At 48.2% G+C, this 16,071-nt stretch overlaps 1 protein-coding gene across 7 annotated transcripts; it reads left to right on the forward strand.

Annotated features, from left to right (window-relative positions):
* The first annotated feature begins 174 nt into the window (after positions 1 to 174).
* On the forward strand, positions 175 to 15,238 carry AMHR2 (anti-Mullerian hormone receptor type 2). 7 transcript variants are annotated; one of them, XM_044756271.2, is made up of 12 exons: positions 175 to 6,160; positions 6,465 to 6,647; positions 6,912 to 6,938; positions 7,059 to 7,103; positions 7,376 to 7,453; positions 7,639 to 7,757; positions 7,869 to 8,099; positions 9,694 to 9,808; positions 9,953 to 10,125; positions 10,333 to 10,480; positions 10,652 to 10,788; positions 11,674 to 15,238. In XM_044756271.2, exons 1-12 carry the CDS (start codon positions 5,887 to 5,889, stop codon positions 11,869 to 11,871), a joined length of 1,728 nt encoding a protein of 575 aa, XP_044612206.1. In that variant the 5' UTR covers positions 175 to 5,886; the 3' UTR covers positions 11,872 to 15,238. The 7 variants fall into 7 exon arrangements, with proteins under 7 accessions (XP_044612206.1, XP_044612204.1, XP_044612208.2 ...); XM_044756269.2 differs by having other exon boundaries at positions 6,912 to 7,103; XM_044756273.2 differs by lacking the exon at positions 7,376 to 7,453 and having other exon boundaries at positions 11,674 to 15,237.
* The last annotated feature ends 833 nt before the right edge of the window (positions 15,239 to 16,071 follow it).

Genomic DNA, 16,071 nt, shown 5'->3' on the forward strand with positions numbered 1-16,071 from the left:
TGTCTTTTAGTTTCTTCCTGCTCTTTTGTATCTTCCCTTCTTGTCTCTCCCCTTACCTTTTGTCTCTGGGTGTTGGGGGGCTTCTTTTTTTTTTTTTTTTTTGCCTTTTTGTACAAAGATTAGTTTCAATGTAGTCTGTAGTAGCTCCTTTGTAAACCAATTAAAAAAAGTTTTTTTAATAAAAAGACATGTCTCTGGTGTGTTGAGAGGGTTGGGAATGGGAAGAATATGGTTATAACTTTATATACTGAACCCAACAGGTTTCCAGCTGCAGTGTTGTGCTCCCATACATGTTAGCACAAATGCCCTACACTTAACTCTCAGGTAAACAGTTTCATGACCAGATCAGTATGCCAAGACTATATTAGAAATGTGGGGGACCAAGAGAAACGGGCAGCTCCAACCTTTTTTTTTTTTTTACATAAACTCTTTTGGAATATTTTTTAAAGGAAAGTTGCAAAAATAGTAGAGAATTTCCGTATACCCCTTACCCCATTCTTCCCATTGTTAACATATTATCATGGTACATGTCAAAATTAAGAAACTGACATTGGTACGTTATGTTAGCTAAACCCCAGGCTTTATGGGTTTCACCAGGTTTTTTTTTTATTAAAGATTGGCACCTGAGCTAACAACTGTTGCCAATCGTTTTTTTCCCCTGCTTTTTTCTCCCCAAATCCCCCCAGTACATAGTTGTATATTTCAGTTGTGGGTCCTTCTAGTTGTGGTGTGTGGGATGCCACCTCAACGTGGCCTACTGAGCCATGCCCATGCCCAGGATCTGAACCCTGGCCCGTCGAAACAGAGTGCGCGATCTTAACCACTCGGCCACGGGGCCGGCTTCGTGTATATTTATTTTATACTTGCGTTATAATCTAATACTACATTATTTTTGTTGCTCACATTATCCCAGCTTTGGGCCGTTGAAAGGGCCATTGAAAGCCCTTTCAGGTTGGCTCCTGTGTCCCTTTGATATGTCTACATTCTTTTAGTTTTTTGAGCACGTTCTCATTTTCTAATATACAAGATGCTTCAGGCTCATTGTGTATATTCCCTGCCCCAGCCCTCGGATCAGCTGTTTCTCCAAGCAACTTTGGTTCTTTTTATTGGAGAATGGCATTTAAAAACCAAAATCTATCCCCAACATATTTTACATTCAGTTAATACCATCCTGTGTCTAACATGGTTGAGTCTGGATTGTGGCCCTAAAATTGAGGTTATTCTTGAGACTCTCCAGTTTCCCATCAGCTGATGGCTCCACTTCCCTTCCTACCTTTACAAGAATTCTTGGTCAATTGTTTATGCTATGGCTACCAGCATTCTCAATTATTTTGCTCATTTAACTCCCTGTGTCTCCTTTGTCACTCACTCAGCCATGAATTAAGAGCCATTTGATTTCCTTATGTAGCCATTAACAATATAACATTTTAACATTTGACTTTATTGGAGTTGTTTTGTTTTGGGCGGCATTTTTGTTTGTTGGTTTTTATGGGGTTTTTTTGGTTTTGCAGCATTAGCTAGGTCTTTAATAGTTGTGGCATCTATTCATTCGGTAAACATTTATTGAGTCCTTACTATGTGCTGAGTACTAAGCTAGGTTGAAGATAAAAAGTGAAGTAAGCTAGGCCCTCCCCCCAAGTACTTCGTGGTCTTGGAGAGTGAGACAGATGCCGTTCACTGCAAGTTTCCCAGTGCTGGCCCCATTTTTCAGCAGATGATTTGCTTTCTATTTGTTGGAGAAAATGGAAGCATGGATTTCCTCAGACTTCTCTCTCCTCTCCCTACAAACATCTATGTATTCACCAATACCAATTTACCCCCTTCTCTCTTCTTAGCAGAGAAATGCTATTTTTGCTTTGCAAGGCCAACTCTGCCACTTGTGCTGTCAGCTCACTTTCATTTTTGTTTTTGTTTTGATGATATTTTGTCCTTTCAGCCTCTCCTGGGTTCCCTTTTGTCAGAGTATGAGCATGCTCAAATCCCTCCCCTCCCCGCATTTTGAAAAACCTCTACTTCTAAAGCTACTGACCTAGTTCTTTCCATTTCCAAAGTTAGTGAAAGTAGTTTACGCACAAGTTTTCTTTTATTCACCCCTCAGGCCACTTTGTTCAGCACCTATCATTTGCTAAATTGGTTCTTGGAAACATCAGCAAGCTGGTTGCCAGCTCCAGTGGTCTTTCAGTCATTAGTCCCAGAACTCTCTGCAACAACGTGCACCTTAGAGCTTGCTTCCCGTGGAGTGTGACACATGCTCTCCTGGTTCTCCTTCAACCTTTCTGACTACTCTTTAGTCTCCTTCAGAGTCACCTCTGTCCCTGTCTTGTGTCCTTTCCTTACTCTACTTTTCATCTCCTTAAACAAGTTGCATCCACTCTTTAGTTATTACATACGTGTTGGTCGCTCCCAAATCTTGAACCCTGACTTTTCTCTCAACCTGGCAGCCTGCTTACTGGACAGTTTTCATCTAGATGTCCCACAGATCACTCAAACTAAACATGTAAGAAGGGGAAATAATCCTTCGTGTTCTCCACCTCACTTAATAGTATTACTGCTGGGCCAGCCCCAGTGCCCTAGTTGTTAAGTTCAGCACGCTCCACTTCAGTGGCCCAGGTTCGGTTCCCAGGCACAGACCTACACTACTCGTCTGTCAGTGGCCATGCTGTGGCAGCGGCTCACATGCAAAAAGATTGGCAGTGTATGTTAGCTCAGGGTGAATCTTCCTGAGCAAAAGAAATAAAAAATAAAAACAGTATAGTTACCCCTTGATCATTTATGCTTGAAACCTCAGAATCATCTTTTAGTTCTCCTTTTCATCTACCTACATTTGATTACCACTCCTGCCAGCATTACCAATATAATACCTCAATTTTTCCCTTTTTTATTTTTATTTCCATTGTCCTGGTACTCACCTTGGCTACCACTTAGGTCTTAAAACTGATCTCTCTGCTTCTTGTCTCCCTGAGCTGCAGTCCTCCATCTTTCATGTTGCCACCAGACCCCTAGCTGAAATCTTTTGCTTTTAGGAAAAGTCTAAGCTCCTTGATATAGAATTGGAAACCTTTCCAATCTGGTCCCAGTCCATCTCTAGAGTGCCTTTCTGCTTCCTATCTCATACCCCTTTCTCCTGCTCACTCCCCCTGCCCCCAACACACATACTTTGGGTTGATAACTCTGTGCCTTTATTCTTGCTGTTCCCTTTGCCTGTAACAGTCACCCTCCTTTTACTTGGTTTCAATGTAGTTACCTTTGAGACAATTTAACTATCCTTTTGTCTGTGAAATCCTCCAGGCCCCTTTCTTCCCTTGTCTTCTCTGCCCTAGACAGAATTAGCTTATTTGATCTTTCTGCTCGTATAGCTCCTTGCTCATACCCCTAGTCTGACACATAACTTTCTCATTGCTTGTTGATATATCTTCTGGCCTTTCTAGACTATGAGTTCCTAGAAGGCAGGAATCACACATATCAGTGTAGGCCCAGCATCTAAAGAAGTAAAACCTTTTTAAGACCGAGACCTAATAGATATTTTCTGAGTTGAATGAAAAAACAACTTGCTTTATCCCTGTAGACAGTGGAGTCAACAGTAAATTATTGGGCCACTGCAGACTAATCAGGGGATCCTAATGAAGATCTTGTGTAGGTAGAATCTAGGAAGACTTTATTCCTATGCTGAGGTCCTGTCTCAGGACCTTCCTAATCCCTCAGCTCAGATTCTTACTCCATCACCATTTCAGCTCTAAAGTCTGACTGACCAGAGCAGGTATAGTTCCCAGTAACCTGACTGGAATGTTTCTGTCTTTGAGAGGAGTAGTTATCCAAGGCTTTGGGTGAGGAGACTCTGCCTTCCTGCCTGATCCTTACCTCGCTCCTCTCTGGAGGAGATAGTCTCCTGAGACACTCCAGACACGAGAAGCTATTTGACCTTCACCCCCACCCCCTCCCCACCGAGTTATCTGATCTGGGAGCTGGTGAAAGAAGAGAGCTGTAACTAAGTACAGCATTCCACCTCACTGGCAGGGCCCTGCAGACTCCCAGAAGGGCCCATGGAGGGATGGGCAGTTGTCCATCTGCCTCTAGCCCTGGTCATTCCTCCAGCTGCTGCTTTGCAATTCCTGGAGCTTTTACTCTCTCCTTCTTTGCACAGGCTCCCCAAGAGAAAGGCTCCAGAATCACAGAGTCAGTGCTCATACCTACATCCCTGGTCTAAGCCAGACCATTTCCAGAAAGGGTTTCCAGGCAGTCACCAGGGGCACAGAAGGCCAGGAAAACAGGAAACTGGTCCCCTCTGACTAATTCTCATGGGAGCCACCTGCTCACAGGTGTGGAAATGATTACCTATTACTGTAGTTTCTCTCTCTGGGGAACAGTCTGGTAGAGTTGGCCTCCTGTCTCTCTATAGCAGCTCAAGTTATAGACCTGTCCTTCCATCTCCGTGGTGACATTGCCTTTACACACCCTGTGCCCTCCCTTCACATTTTGCAGTCCCTGCAGCTTGATAGATAATAGGGGGTGTACTAGGATATTAGTTGTTGGCGGGAGGCCCTCTCTACCCCCTCACTGCGCCCTGACTTTCTCCCATGTCTACTGACCTCTGGTGGTGATAGTTTGAACTGTACCTTTCCTTTCTAGTTAGTGGCCTGCTGGCAAGTAATGGTGCATATTTTCTCAATAATCCAAATTCAAATATTCAAATACTGTATTAAATGGAAATTGTTTTTAAAAGATTTTATTTTTTTCCTTTTTCTCCCCAAAGCCCCCCGGTACATAGTTGTATATTCTTTGTTGTGGGTCCTTCTAGTTGTGGCATGTGGGACGCTGCCTCAGCGTGGTGTGATGAGCAGTGCCATGTCCACGCCCAGGATTCGAACCAACGAAACACTGGGCCGCCTGCAGCGGAGCGGGCCAACTTAACCACTCGGACACGGGGCCAGCCCCTAAATGGAAATATTTTTATTGCCAAATTTTGTATTTGTTTTCAGGCATCATGACATAATGCAAAGAAAAAGGCCTGGGCTTTAGCGTCAGACGTACCTAGTTCAATCCTAGCTCTGCTGTTTCCCAGCAGAGTGACCTTGGCCAGGTTACCTAAGCTCAGCTTGCTTACCTATAAAGTGAAGATAATAATAAATATCTCGAAGGGAGAATTAGGTGAGATGATTGTACAATGCATAGCCCTGGATGTGCTCTAGCACGGAGGTGCTCAATAAAACTTTGTTACCTTCTCAATAATGGTGATTTGTTCAGTGTCTGAGTCAATGTAATTTTTAAAATTTTGGTAACATAAGATTTACCACTATACCCATTTTCAATGTGATTTTTTTTTTTTTAAGATTTTATTTTTTTCCTTTTTCTCCCCAAAGTCCCCCGGTGTATAGTTGCATAATTTTTTTAGTTGTGGGTCCTTCTAGTTGTGGCATGTGGGACACCACCTCAGTGTGACCTGATGAGCAGAGCCATGTCCACACCCAGGATCTGAATCAGTGAAACCCTGGGCCATCGAAGCAGAGTGAACAAACTTAACCACTAGGCCACGGGGCCGGCCCCAATGTGACTTTTTTTTGTACTGTGAGAAATTTTATGTAACTGTTTTCTGATTCTTGAGTTTGAAAAATGAGGTCTGAGTTTGGGCTGTGAAGCCTCTCTCTGCCCAGGGAGCTGCATATCTAAACCCTGAAAATACGAGATCTTGGACACAGCTGAATGGCTCTGAGCACTTGACTTCACTGGGGTTTCCAGCCTGGGAAGGGCTGACAGGATCCAGCACTTTTCTCCAGGGTCAGCAAAGGGCAGAGGTTTGAAGTTAGGCATCACTGGGTTCTCAGCTGGGCGTCCAAGGCCCCCTCCTCCCACTTTGCAGAGAAAAGAGGAGGTGGCTGAAGAGAGAAGGATATGAGATTGGTTCTTTGCTCCTCCCTCTCTCTCCCTGCTTTTCCCCACACCCATCCTCTCCCCCACAGCGGCCGTCTCCCCCACAGAGACTGGGAAGACAGAGGGGGGCGGAGTTGGGGACTGAGGGATCAGAAGCCCCACAGTGCCCCATATCTGAAGGAAGCTCTGGCCAGGGACAGCTGTGCTGGCTCATGCTTCCCTCCTGCTGCTACCTCCTTCAGCATGATGCTGGGGACTCTGGGGCTTTGGGCACTGCTTCCTACAGCTGTGCAAGGTAAGTGTCTACAGGGAGGGGAAGGGTCTTTCCATCCACCTATTGAGGGAAAGGGGCATTTGAAGCAGCAGCCACCCCCCTGGAAGAGTGGTAAGTGGGGTGGGTGAGTAAGGACGAAGGGTAGAGCCATGTGTCCCCATGGTGGAGGTCAGGTTCCAGGCCTCTGCTGACCCTGTTTCCTCCTGTGGCTTTACCATGCTGGCCCTTGGATACGAAACATGTTTTGTCTCTCCTTTTGGCTGCTGTTTTTCCCTTGCATTCACTCCCATCTTGAACCCTCCCCTCTCCTCATCCTGGGCTGCAGCACCCCCAAGCACACGGACCTGTGTGTTCTTTGAGGCCCCCGGCGTGCGGGGAAGCACAAAGACACTGGGGAAGCTGCTAGATGCAGGACCAGGGCCCCCCAGGGTTATCCGCTGCCTCTACAGCCGCTGCTGCTTTGGGATCTGGAACCTGACCCAAGACCGGGCACAGGTGGAGATGCAAGGTGAATGGCAAAGTATATAGCAGGTGATAGCTAGGGTGGGAGACAGGTAGATCCTGGGTTGGGGGTGGCAGCTGAGGGAAAGGAGGAGAAATGGAATGTATGGAGGAAAAGAAAAGCCCATATGAGATGGAAGGGATGGATGTCTCTGATAGAGGAAGGATTTATCATCTCTGTTCCCAGACCCCATTATGCACCCTCTCTCTCTTTCTTTCTCCCTTTTTCCCCCTTCTCTTCTCTTCTCTTCTCCGAATCCCACCCCATCAGGATGCCGAGACAGTGATGAGCCAGGCTGTGAGTCCCCCGATTGTGACCCAAGCCCCCGAGCCCACCCCAGCCCCAGCTCCACTCTCTTCACCTGCTCCTGTGGCACTGACTTCTGCAATGCCAATTATAGCCATCTGCCTCCTCCAGGGAGCCCTGGCACTCTTGGCTCCCAGGGTCTCCAGGCTGTCGCAGGTAGCCACCCGGGGTGCTGAAGCTGGGTGGGGGCTGGGGCCCAGGTTAGGATGAGAAGTAGAACCAGGGCCAGTTCTCACCCTACCTCCCCACCACCAAGCTTCCCTCCTCCTGGCCTTGAGAAGTTGGTTGCCCTGGTGACTGGGAGATAAGGGGGCTTGTGACCAGAGTGGGGGTGGGTCTAGAAGCAAGTCCTCCAAGGAGGGAGAGAGGAGCAGAGATTGGATTTGGGGCAGAGCTCATCCAGCCTGCATTCTTGCCTTAACGTCCAGGTGAGTCCATCTGGATGGCGCTGGTGCTGCTGGGGCTGTTCCTCCTTCTGCTGCTGCTGCTGGGCAGCATCATCTTGGGTATTAATCTGCCCCATCCCTCCCTTGTAACCCCAAGAAACTGCCCCAAAGCTCTGACCCCCTCCAGGCTCCCCTGACCCCATGGTTCTGAGATCTCTACAGCCTGACCCCCATTAACTCCCGCAAAGCTCCCTTCCCAGTCTCCATGCCTGTGCACCCTGAGCCTAGGCTTTTCTCTGCCCTAGTCCTGCTACAGCGAAAGGCCTCCAGAGTGCGAGGTGGGCCAGAGCCAGAGCCAGAGCCAGACTCAGGCAGAGACTGGAGTACAGAGCTGCCCGAGCTGCCCGAGCTGTGCTTCTCCCAGGTGCCTGGGGAGGGAGGGAAGGGTCCCTTAGGCACTCCCAGAGGGTGTGTGGGGAGGAAGCCTGGCCCTTGTACCAGCTAAGGCCTGCACCCAGCGCCATGTCCCCATCAGGTCATCCGGGAAGGAGGTCACGCGGTGGTATGGGCTGGGCAGCTGCAAGGAGAGCTGGTAGCCATCAAGGCCTTCCCCCTGAGGGCTGTGGCCCAGTTCCAAGCTGAGAGAGCATTGTACGAGCTGCCAGGCCTACAGCACGACCACATTGTCCGCTTTATCACTGCCAGCAGGGGGGGCCCTGGCCCCCCGTCCTGTGGGCCCCTGCTGGTACTGGAACTGCACCCCAAGGTGAGGGCCAAAGAATGTCTACATGTGTGTTTGCCTGCGTGTGTATGTGGATGGGGCTGGACAGCAGCTGGGCCCTGCCCACACTTACTCTTCTGCTTTAGATTTCCTCTTCTCTAAAACATTAAACACGACTTTTCTTGTTTTTTCTTTTTTATTACACAAGCAATACTTGCTAAAATTTTTAACTCATAATATATAGATAAGGAAAGGGAGAAATCAAAACAATTCATATTTCCAGCCTTAAAGAAAGCCCTTGTTAAAGAAATACCTCCAGGCCTAGCCCTCCAAACTCATTCATATATTCACTCAACAAATATTTATGAACTGTCTGTCAGGCACTGTGCTGAGTGCTAGGAAAAACACACCTAGTCCCTGACTTACAGATTTTATTGGGTAGTGGAGGAGACGGAAATGGATCAGGTAAACAGAAAAATAAGTGTCATCTGTCAAGCGTGTTAGGTGCTGAAAGAAAGGCCATGGTAGTGTAAGAGAGGAACGAGGAGCCAGAACTTGAGGGCAGGACTGTGAGCAGTAGAGTAAAGAGGAAGAGGTAGGCAGGGGCCGGGACACACCCCGTCTTGTGGGCCTACTAAGGACTCCGCACCCCACCAGCACCTGCAGCTCCTCCTCCTCTGAAATCTTTTTTTTTTTTTAAAGATTTTATTTTTTTCCTTTTTCTCCCCAAAGCCCCCTGGTACACAGTTGTATATTCTTTGTTGTGGGTCCTTCTGGTTGTGGCATGTGGGACGCTGCCTCAGCGTGGTTTGATGAGCAGTGCCATATCCACGCCCAGGATTCGAACCAACGAAACACTGGGCCACCTGCAGCGGAGCGGGCAAACTTAACCACTCGGCCACGGGGCCAGCCCCTGAAATCTTGAATTCTGGAAAAGAATCCTCTTTGACCATGTGCCTCACTGCCCAGCTGAAAAATCACTGCTTTTCTGGTTTTGTTTGTTTAACTTTCCTGGCGCACTGAACATGCTCAGCGTCTGTCGAATGAGGAACTCTATTGTTCCCTTCCCTCCAACTCTCACTTGCTCCCCATCTGCTGCTCTCCTACCCAACGGCCCTCCCTGTCCGGCCGCTCTGCCATGCAGACCTGACACCTCAGGCCAGGTGGTTCACGAGCGGTGCCCCTGCTTAGCTCGCCTTCCCTTTTTTGGTTCTGTCTTTGTCCTGAGTTGTCTGAGACAGTGTGATATGGTTAATAGTGAGTGACGCTGGAGTCAGACTGCTTTGGTTCATGCTCTACTTCCCTCTGGCCAAGTGACTTCCAGCCAGTTTACTTAGCTCTCTCGCAAGCTCCTCTGTGAAATGGGAGTGACAGGAGTACCTGCCTCCTAGGGTTGTGAGGATTACAGGAGGCATGGCTCATAGTTAGTGCTCAGGACCCTTAACCTAGAGTTACTATTTCTCCTGTCCATCTGTCTGATGCATGTTCTCACTCCTCCTCTGCCTGTCTTGGCCTGGCTGTGTCAGTGTGTCAGTCTGCTGGGATATGCAGGGTGTGTCTGTCAACTATCTCTGTTCCCTGAGGTAGATCAGTCACCTCCAGCTTTGTGTGTCCCCCTCTTCTCTCTGCTTTTCCCCAGGGATCCCTGTGCCACTACTTGACCCAGCACACCAGTGACTGGGGAAGTTCCCTGCGGATGGCACTGTCCCTGGCGCAGGGCCTGGCGTTTCTCCATGAGGAGCGCTGGCAGGATGGTGGGTGAGCTGGGAGCAGGGAGCCATGGGAGTCAGGAGCCACACTGCTATGTTTCTGATTCTCCCTGAGCTTGAAGGGGAAGGATTGGGTCAAAAAAGAGAGCAAGAGGATCCATGTCCTTTCAACCTTGGCTTCTCCCACAGGCCAATATAAACCAGGTATTGCCCACCGAGATCTGAGCAGCCAGAACGTGCTCATTCGGGAGGATGGGTCGTGTGCCATTGGAGACCTGGGCCTCGCCTTGGTGCTCCCTGGCCTCACTCAGCCCCCTGCCTGGGCCCCTACTCAACCCCAAGGCCCAGCTGCCATCATGGAGGTGAGTACTCTGGATCAAGGTGAGGCCCAGGATGATGGTGGCGGTGCTGATGAAGATGTGCCCGTTGCTGTGGCAACAGTGCAGCAGTACTGATAGTGTTTGCGGAGGACATTGCTGAGTCTGTAGTTGGGGAAATGTTCACGGATCAGTGTTGTGGTAAGGGTTGCCAGGGAGATGATTCTTGGCCCTTCACACCTTGCTCTCCAGGCTGGCACCCAGAGGTACATGGCGCCGGAGCTCTTGGACAAAACTCTTGATCTACAGGACTGGGGCATGGCCCTCCGGCGAGCCGATGTCTATTCTCTGGCTCTGCTCCTGTGGGAGATCCTGAGCCGCTGCCTAGACTTGCGGCCTGGTAAGGATGGGTGCTACAGTCCCCGCTCTGGCCCCCCAGGGTGTCTCACCCACCCATTACAGATACCTCTACCTCCTGACCCAGGAAACCCTGCCCTTCTCCCCCATGGCCTTCCTATAAGGGAGGCACCCTAGGGGTAACTGACACTTAGCCCCATGTGCCTTTCTGCAGACAGTAGACCACCACCCTTCCAACTGGCTTATGAGGCAGAGCTGGGCAGCACCCCCACCACCTGTGAGCTGTGGACCTTGGCAGTGGAGGAGAGAAGGCGCCCCTACATCCCATCCACCTGGCACTGCTTCGCCACAGTAAGAGGCCACAGGCTGGTGGGCTGGGGATCTGTAGAGTCTGGGCATGGTCTTCAAGGACTTGTCTGCCAGGACCAGCCCATCTAGTCCTAGCTCCTCTCATCTCTCACCACTCCTAGCTCGTGTTCAGCTGGAGCTGGGCAAATTTGCTCTGTACCTCAGTTCATCTTCTTCCACCATAAGTCTCACACAGCCCATCCCTGAGACACAGCCTTCCTCCTGCTCAGTCTTGCCTAGTCTGTCTCTCTTCTCTCCACCATCGGTTAGCCCTGTTCCTCAGTCCCCTGCTCCAGGAAGCCCTCCTTGGCTTTGCTTCTGCCCTGAGATCTGCCACCAAGATGGCTTCTCTTCTGGTATACTGGAGCCCAACTTTCAATCCAAGAAGTCCTCATTCTGTCCTACATGTCTGTGTTTCTGCTATGACCCAATAAAGCCAGTTCTAGGTATAAAGGGTGAAAGCAGTGGCCTAACGTTGAAATTTCAGGGGTCTGCACAAACAGCTTCTTAACACGAAGCCCCTTCCTCTGCTATGGTCTGAAATTTCCACTGCACATGTATCTGTTGGGTTAGATAACTGAGGCCCAGGCATTGTTTGCAGAAGAGCCTGGTTGCCTGAGAGGAAGGAGAGTAATTTCCCTTTAGCACGTTAAGCCATCAAGCTGAATTAGCTCCTCAGAGGAAAAGGTGGGCCCTTTGGAAGGTACCTAGAGAACCTGTCTCATCCGGAACAAGATACAGAGGGCTGGATTTCAGTGAGGGGGAGGGCAGGGAGGCTCCAGACAGGATCAGAAGAGGGGTGTTGAAAGTGGGAGTGGTGGACACCTTTTAATCCTGGGGGCCACTCAGGATCCTAGGGTCAAGCCTGCCTGCTGGTCATCTTCCTAGGACCCTGGTGGCCTGAGAGAGCTCCTAGAGGACTGTTGGGATGCAGACCCGGAAGCCCGGCTGACAGCTGAGTGTGTGCAGCAGCGCCTGGCTGCCCTGGCCCAGCCTCAGGAGGCCCACTCCTTCCCAGAGGGCTGTCCACCTCCCTGCCCAGAGGACTGCCTCTCAACTCCTCCCCATTGCCATTCTCCCTTGTAGGCCTCAGCTGAGTGTCTGCCATGTCCGTGTTCAGCAAGGCCCTTGTTCCAGGAATCCTCAACCTGCCTGTACCATTTCTCGTGTGTAAATATGCAGTTTATGTGTCATCTATGTATGTGCAAACGTGAATATGGTGATCATATGCCCGTCGGCTCTGCCTCACCACTCCCCTTCCTACTTGCCAAATGCTTGGATTCTTCTGTGGACATCCAGTCCACTGCAGTTCTGACCAGTAACTGGGGATAGCCATGCCCAGGAGAGCGACAAAGTCAGCTTTCCTGACTCCACGTTCTTGGACCTTCCTCCCTTCCTGTGATCCTGGGCTCCTCCTGTCTCTCTTCTCTTCCTTCTCCTCCACAAGCCTTTATTTGTTGGGATCTCATGCTGGGCACTGGGGAAAGAAGGATGAATACAATGAAATCGCTGCTCTAAGAGTACTCAGAGAACTACAGCTCACTTTGTTGGGGTCCCAGGGGAGTGTCCTCTCCTGAGGCTTGAGCAGGAAGGCCTCGCAGGGCACAGGATGCTTGAACTGGATCTTGAAGGAGAAAGAATTTTCCACGAGTGTTGGGGGCAGTAGGGCATTCCTGGCCCAGGGAGGTATAGCATCACGTGGTGTGGTAAGAAACTGTAAGTAACCTGGTAGCAAAGTGTAGGGCGTGTGGTGGGAGCGAGGTGGGGTGCTGTGGAGAACTGTAGATAAGGCCAGGTGTGTGAGCCTGCTGCAAAGGTCTTCCTTCATTTCTTTTGTTGTGTTTTCTCTACTGGCTTTTCTTTACCACCCCAGGCCCCTTGAACACCGGGCGCCCCTCAGGGTCAGCCCAGTTGCAGGTGTCTGGTTTATAGTCCTAGCTCAGCCTCTAGCTACCTGAGTCCCCTTGGGCATGTTACTTCCTCCTTCTAGGGCTTAGGTTTCTCATTTGCCAAATAGGGTGTTGGAGGCCTCTGGTCTAACCAAAGAGTGATAGGAGGGCTTTGACTTCGCTACAACAGGATTGCTTCCTGCCCAGTGACCCACTAGCTCTACATCCTTCAGCAAGTTACTGAACCCCCAGAATCGCAGTTTTACCATGTGTAAAGTACAGATAAAAACACCTCCCCTGCTTGCAGGGTCAACTCAGGTTGAAAAAGAAGAGGTGACAGGTCTCACGAAGCACCTGGCCTCAGTGGACACTCTGTAATGGTGGCAGTTGTGACTGACGCCTGTCTAGCTTGGTTGTTCTAGAGTTCCAGGATTAGCCTCTGGAAAGCCCATGTGCTCTCAAGCCCTGAGACTTCCTGCACACCCAGAGCTCTAGTTCTCTACGATACTTCATCACTTGGATACGCCGCCACTGCCTGGAACTACACACACCAAAATCCAAGCTCCTGCCCTCCCCTCACCACCAGGTCTGCCTTCCCCCCTCCCCTGACTCTCAAAGTTACCCAGTTTCTCTTCGTCCTAGAGGATCCCAACAAGGAAGGTGTTCTTGCTCCTTCCTGTGGCCCCAGCTCATTGTACCCGTATCTCGTCAGTTTTTGAGTCCCACTGAGGTGGCATGGGCAGGGCCTGCTTCTGGGCACCATCCCCCTTTCCTTCTTCCTAAGCCTGGCAGGCCCCAACTACGGCAGTTGCTTCTTGGCTGCCTATTTTCCCCCCAGTCTAGGTTAAACACTGCTCTCTGAATAATCTTTTTTTTTTTTTTTTTTTTGAGGAAGACTAGCCCTGAGCTAACATCCATGCCCATCTTCCTCTACTTATATGTGGGACGTGTACCACAGCATGGCTTTTGCCAAGCAGTGCCATGTCCGCACCCGGGATCCGAACCGGCGAACCCTGGGCGACCGAGAATCAAAATGTGCGAACTTAACTGCTGTGCCACCGGGCTGGCCCCTGAATAATCTTTAAACATGACTTTCATTATCTTTTGCCTCTGCTCAACAGCCTACTTGCTTTTTTCATGACAATCCAATGAACACCATTTATAGAGGAGGAAACCAAAGGCTCAGAGAAGTTTAGAAATGTGTCCAAGGTCACACAGGATTTAAATAACAGAGCAAGAATCTTCAGCCATTAAAAACTCTTCACAAAAAACACCATAAATTATTAGAAATGGATAATGTCCATGTAAAAAGAACATACAAACATATGCTGACAAGCATAAGGTTATGTTAAATAAAAAATAAACCTATGATCACAAGAAAATAAACAAATCCCAATAGAGGGACATTTTACAAAATACCCAACCAGTACTCCTCAAAACTGTCCAGATCATCAAAAACAGAAAGTCTGAGAAACTATCACAACCAGTAGGAGCCTAGGGAGACACAATGACTAAATATAATGTGATATCCTGGACAAGATCCTGGAATAGAAAAAGGACATTGGGTAAAAACTAAAGAAATCTGAATAAAGTCATGGAGTTTAGTTAATAATTGTGAATCAATATTGGCTCATTAAGGTAACAAACACACTATACTGGGCTGGCCTGATGGCACAGCAGTTAAGTGCCATGTTCCGCTTTGCCGGCCCAGGGTTCGCAGGCTGGGATCCCGGGTGTGGACATGGCACGGCTTGGCAAGCCATGCTGTGGCAGGAGTCCCGCATATAAAGCAGAGGAAGATGGGCATGGATGTTAGCTCAGGGCCGGTCTTCCTCAGCAAAAAAGAGGTAGATTGGCAGCAGTTAGCTCAGGGCTAATCTTCCTAAAAAAAACCAAAACAAAAACAAACACGCTATACTAATGTAAGATGTTAGTAAAAGGGGGAAGTGGGTATGAGGAATGTGAAAACTTTGTATTACCTTCTCAACTTTTTCTGTAAATCTAAAACTGTTCTAAAAAAATAAAGCTTATTGAAAAAAAAAAAAGACTATGACCATCTCCATCGCATCAGAAAGGCCATAAATACAAAGAACAAGGGGAGGGTTGTGGTAAGTATTACAATGCCCACTTGCAGTGTTTTTGAGTGGGTGTGTTGTAATAAGTTGTACTGAAAGGATCACTAATATAAAAGTCAGAAAACCTAGATTATAGTCTTGGCTCTCCTAACTGTGAACTCCTGGAAAAGTTTGTTTATTTAATTTCCACAGGAAGTTGAATGAATGATTCCCTAAGTCGTTTCCAACCCCATAATTCCATGACTCTATGATTAAGTATTAAAGTCCCAGTTGCGAAGATTACTTCCCCAAATCCAGTGTTTGCCTGGTGTGATTTTGCCACAATTAGTGATTCCGTGCTCATGTGGATGCAATGTGCTTGTAAATAAACTTTCTAGAAACTTGAAAACATGAATCTGTGAATAGAGGTGGACTCATGGGATGGAAACTGTGTGGCTGAAGACTGGGGTGGTAGACAGTAGGAAGAAGACTGATTTTTTACTATCTACTTTTTTTCACCTCTTGAATTTTGAACTATATGCATTATTTGTGTATTAAAATTAAACATTTGCTTATTAATTTAAAAAGTCTATGCCTAGAAAAAAAGACTAGATGGTAATAAACCAAAATATTAACAATGGTGATTTTGTTTAGGTGATGGGACATCAAAAGCAGTTTGCTTTTTCTTTCTACTTTTCTGTGTTTTCAAACTTTTCTTTAATTCTCGTGAATTCTTATAGAATTTAGAGAAAGCATGTAAACAAACTTACTATCCCCAGGAAATATTCCTTAAAAAGCCACATATGACTTCACATTGCCCCCCTTTGGCACTTGTGAACACAACTTGTAGCATATTTTGTGCTTATTGACATGTTGTTTGCTGGTTATTTCATTAATGAGCAGTATATTCTCACTAGACTATAACTGAAAGCGTGAAGGATGTGGAGAAACATCGCTTATTTTCCTTGTAGTTCCTTTATAGCACCCAGTTCAGGCCTCTGCGTACAGCCTGGTGGACTGGATAGAGTCCTGGGTGCCTGACCCGGACCTGTCATTAACTAGGGTGGAACCTGCAAAAAGCCGCTTCTCCTTTCTGAACCTGGGTTTTGTCATCTGTTCAAGGAGAGTGTCATTCACTTTTGACGTGCTAAGGTATTTTCAATAAACGCTTCTTGACCAACAGACCTGCTAGGAAAAGGATGAAGAGCTCGTACAGTGACACACATTTGGTCCTGTGCCATAGTTTTATGTCGTCACCTACCTAAAGTCCTTAGAGAGCAAGGGACAGGTGTCTCATGCTGCTTTGCATTTCTATAGTGCCTGCTTCAGTTCTAGGGAAATAT

This window comes from Equus asinus, chromosome 22 (genome assembly GCF_041296235.1).
Source record: "Equus asinus isolate D_3611 breed Donkey chromosome 22, EquAss-T2T_v2, whole genome shotgun sequence".
NCBI lineage: Eukaryota > Metazoa > Chordata > Mammalia > Perissodactyla > Equidae > Equus > Equus asinus.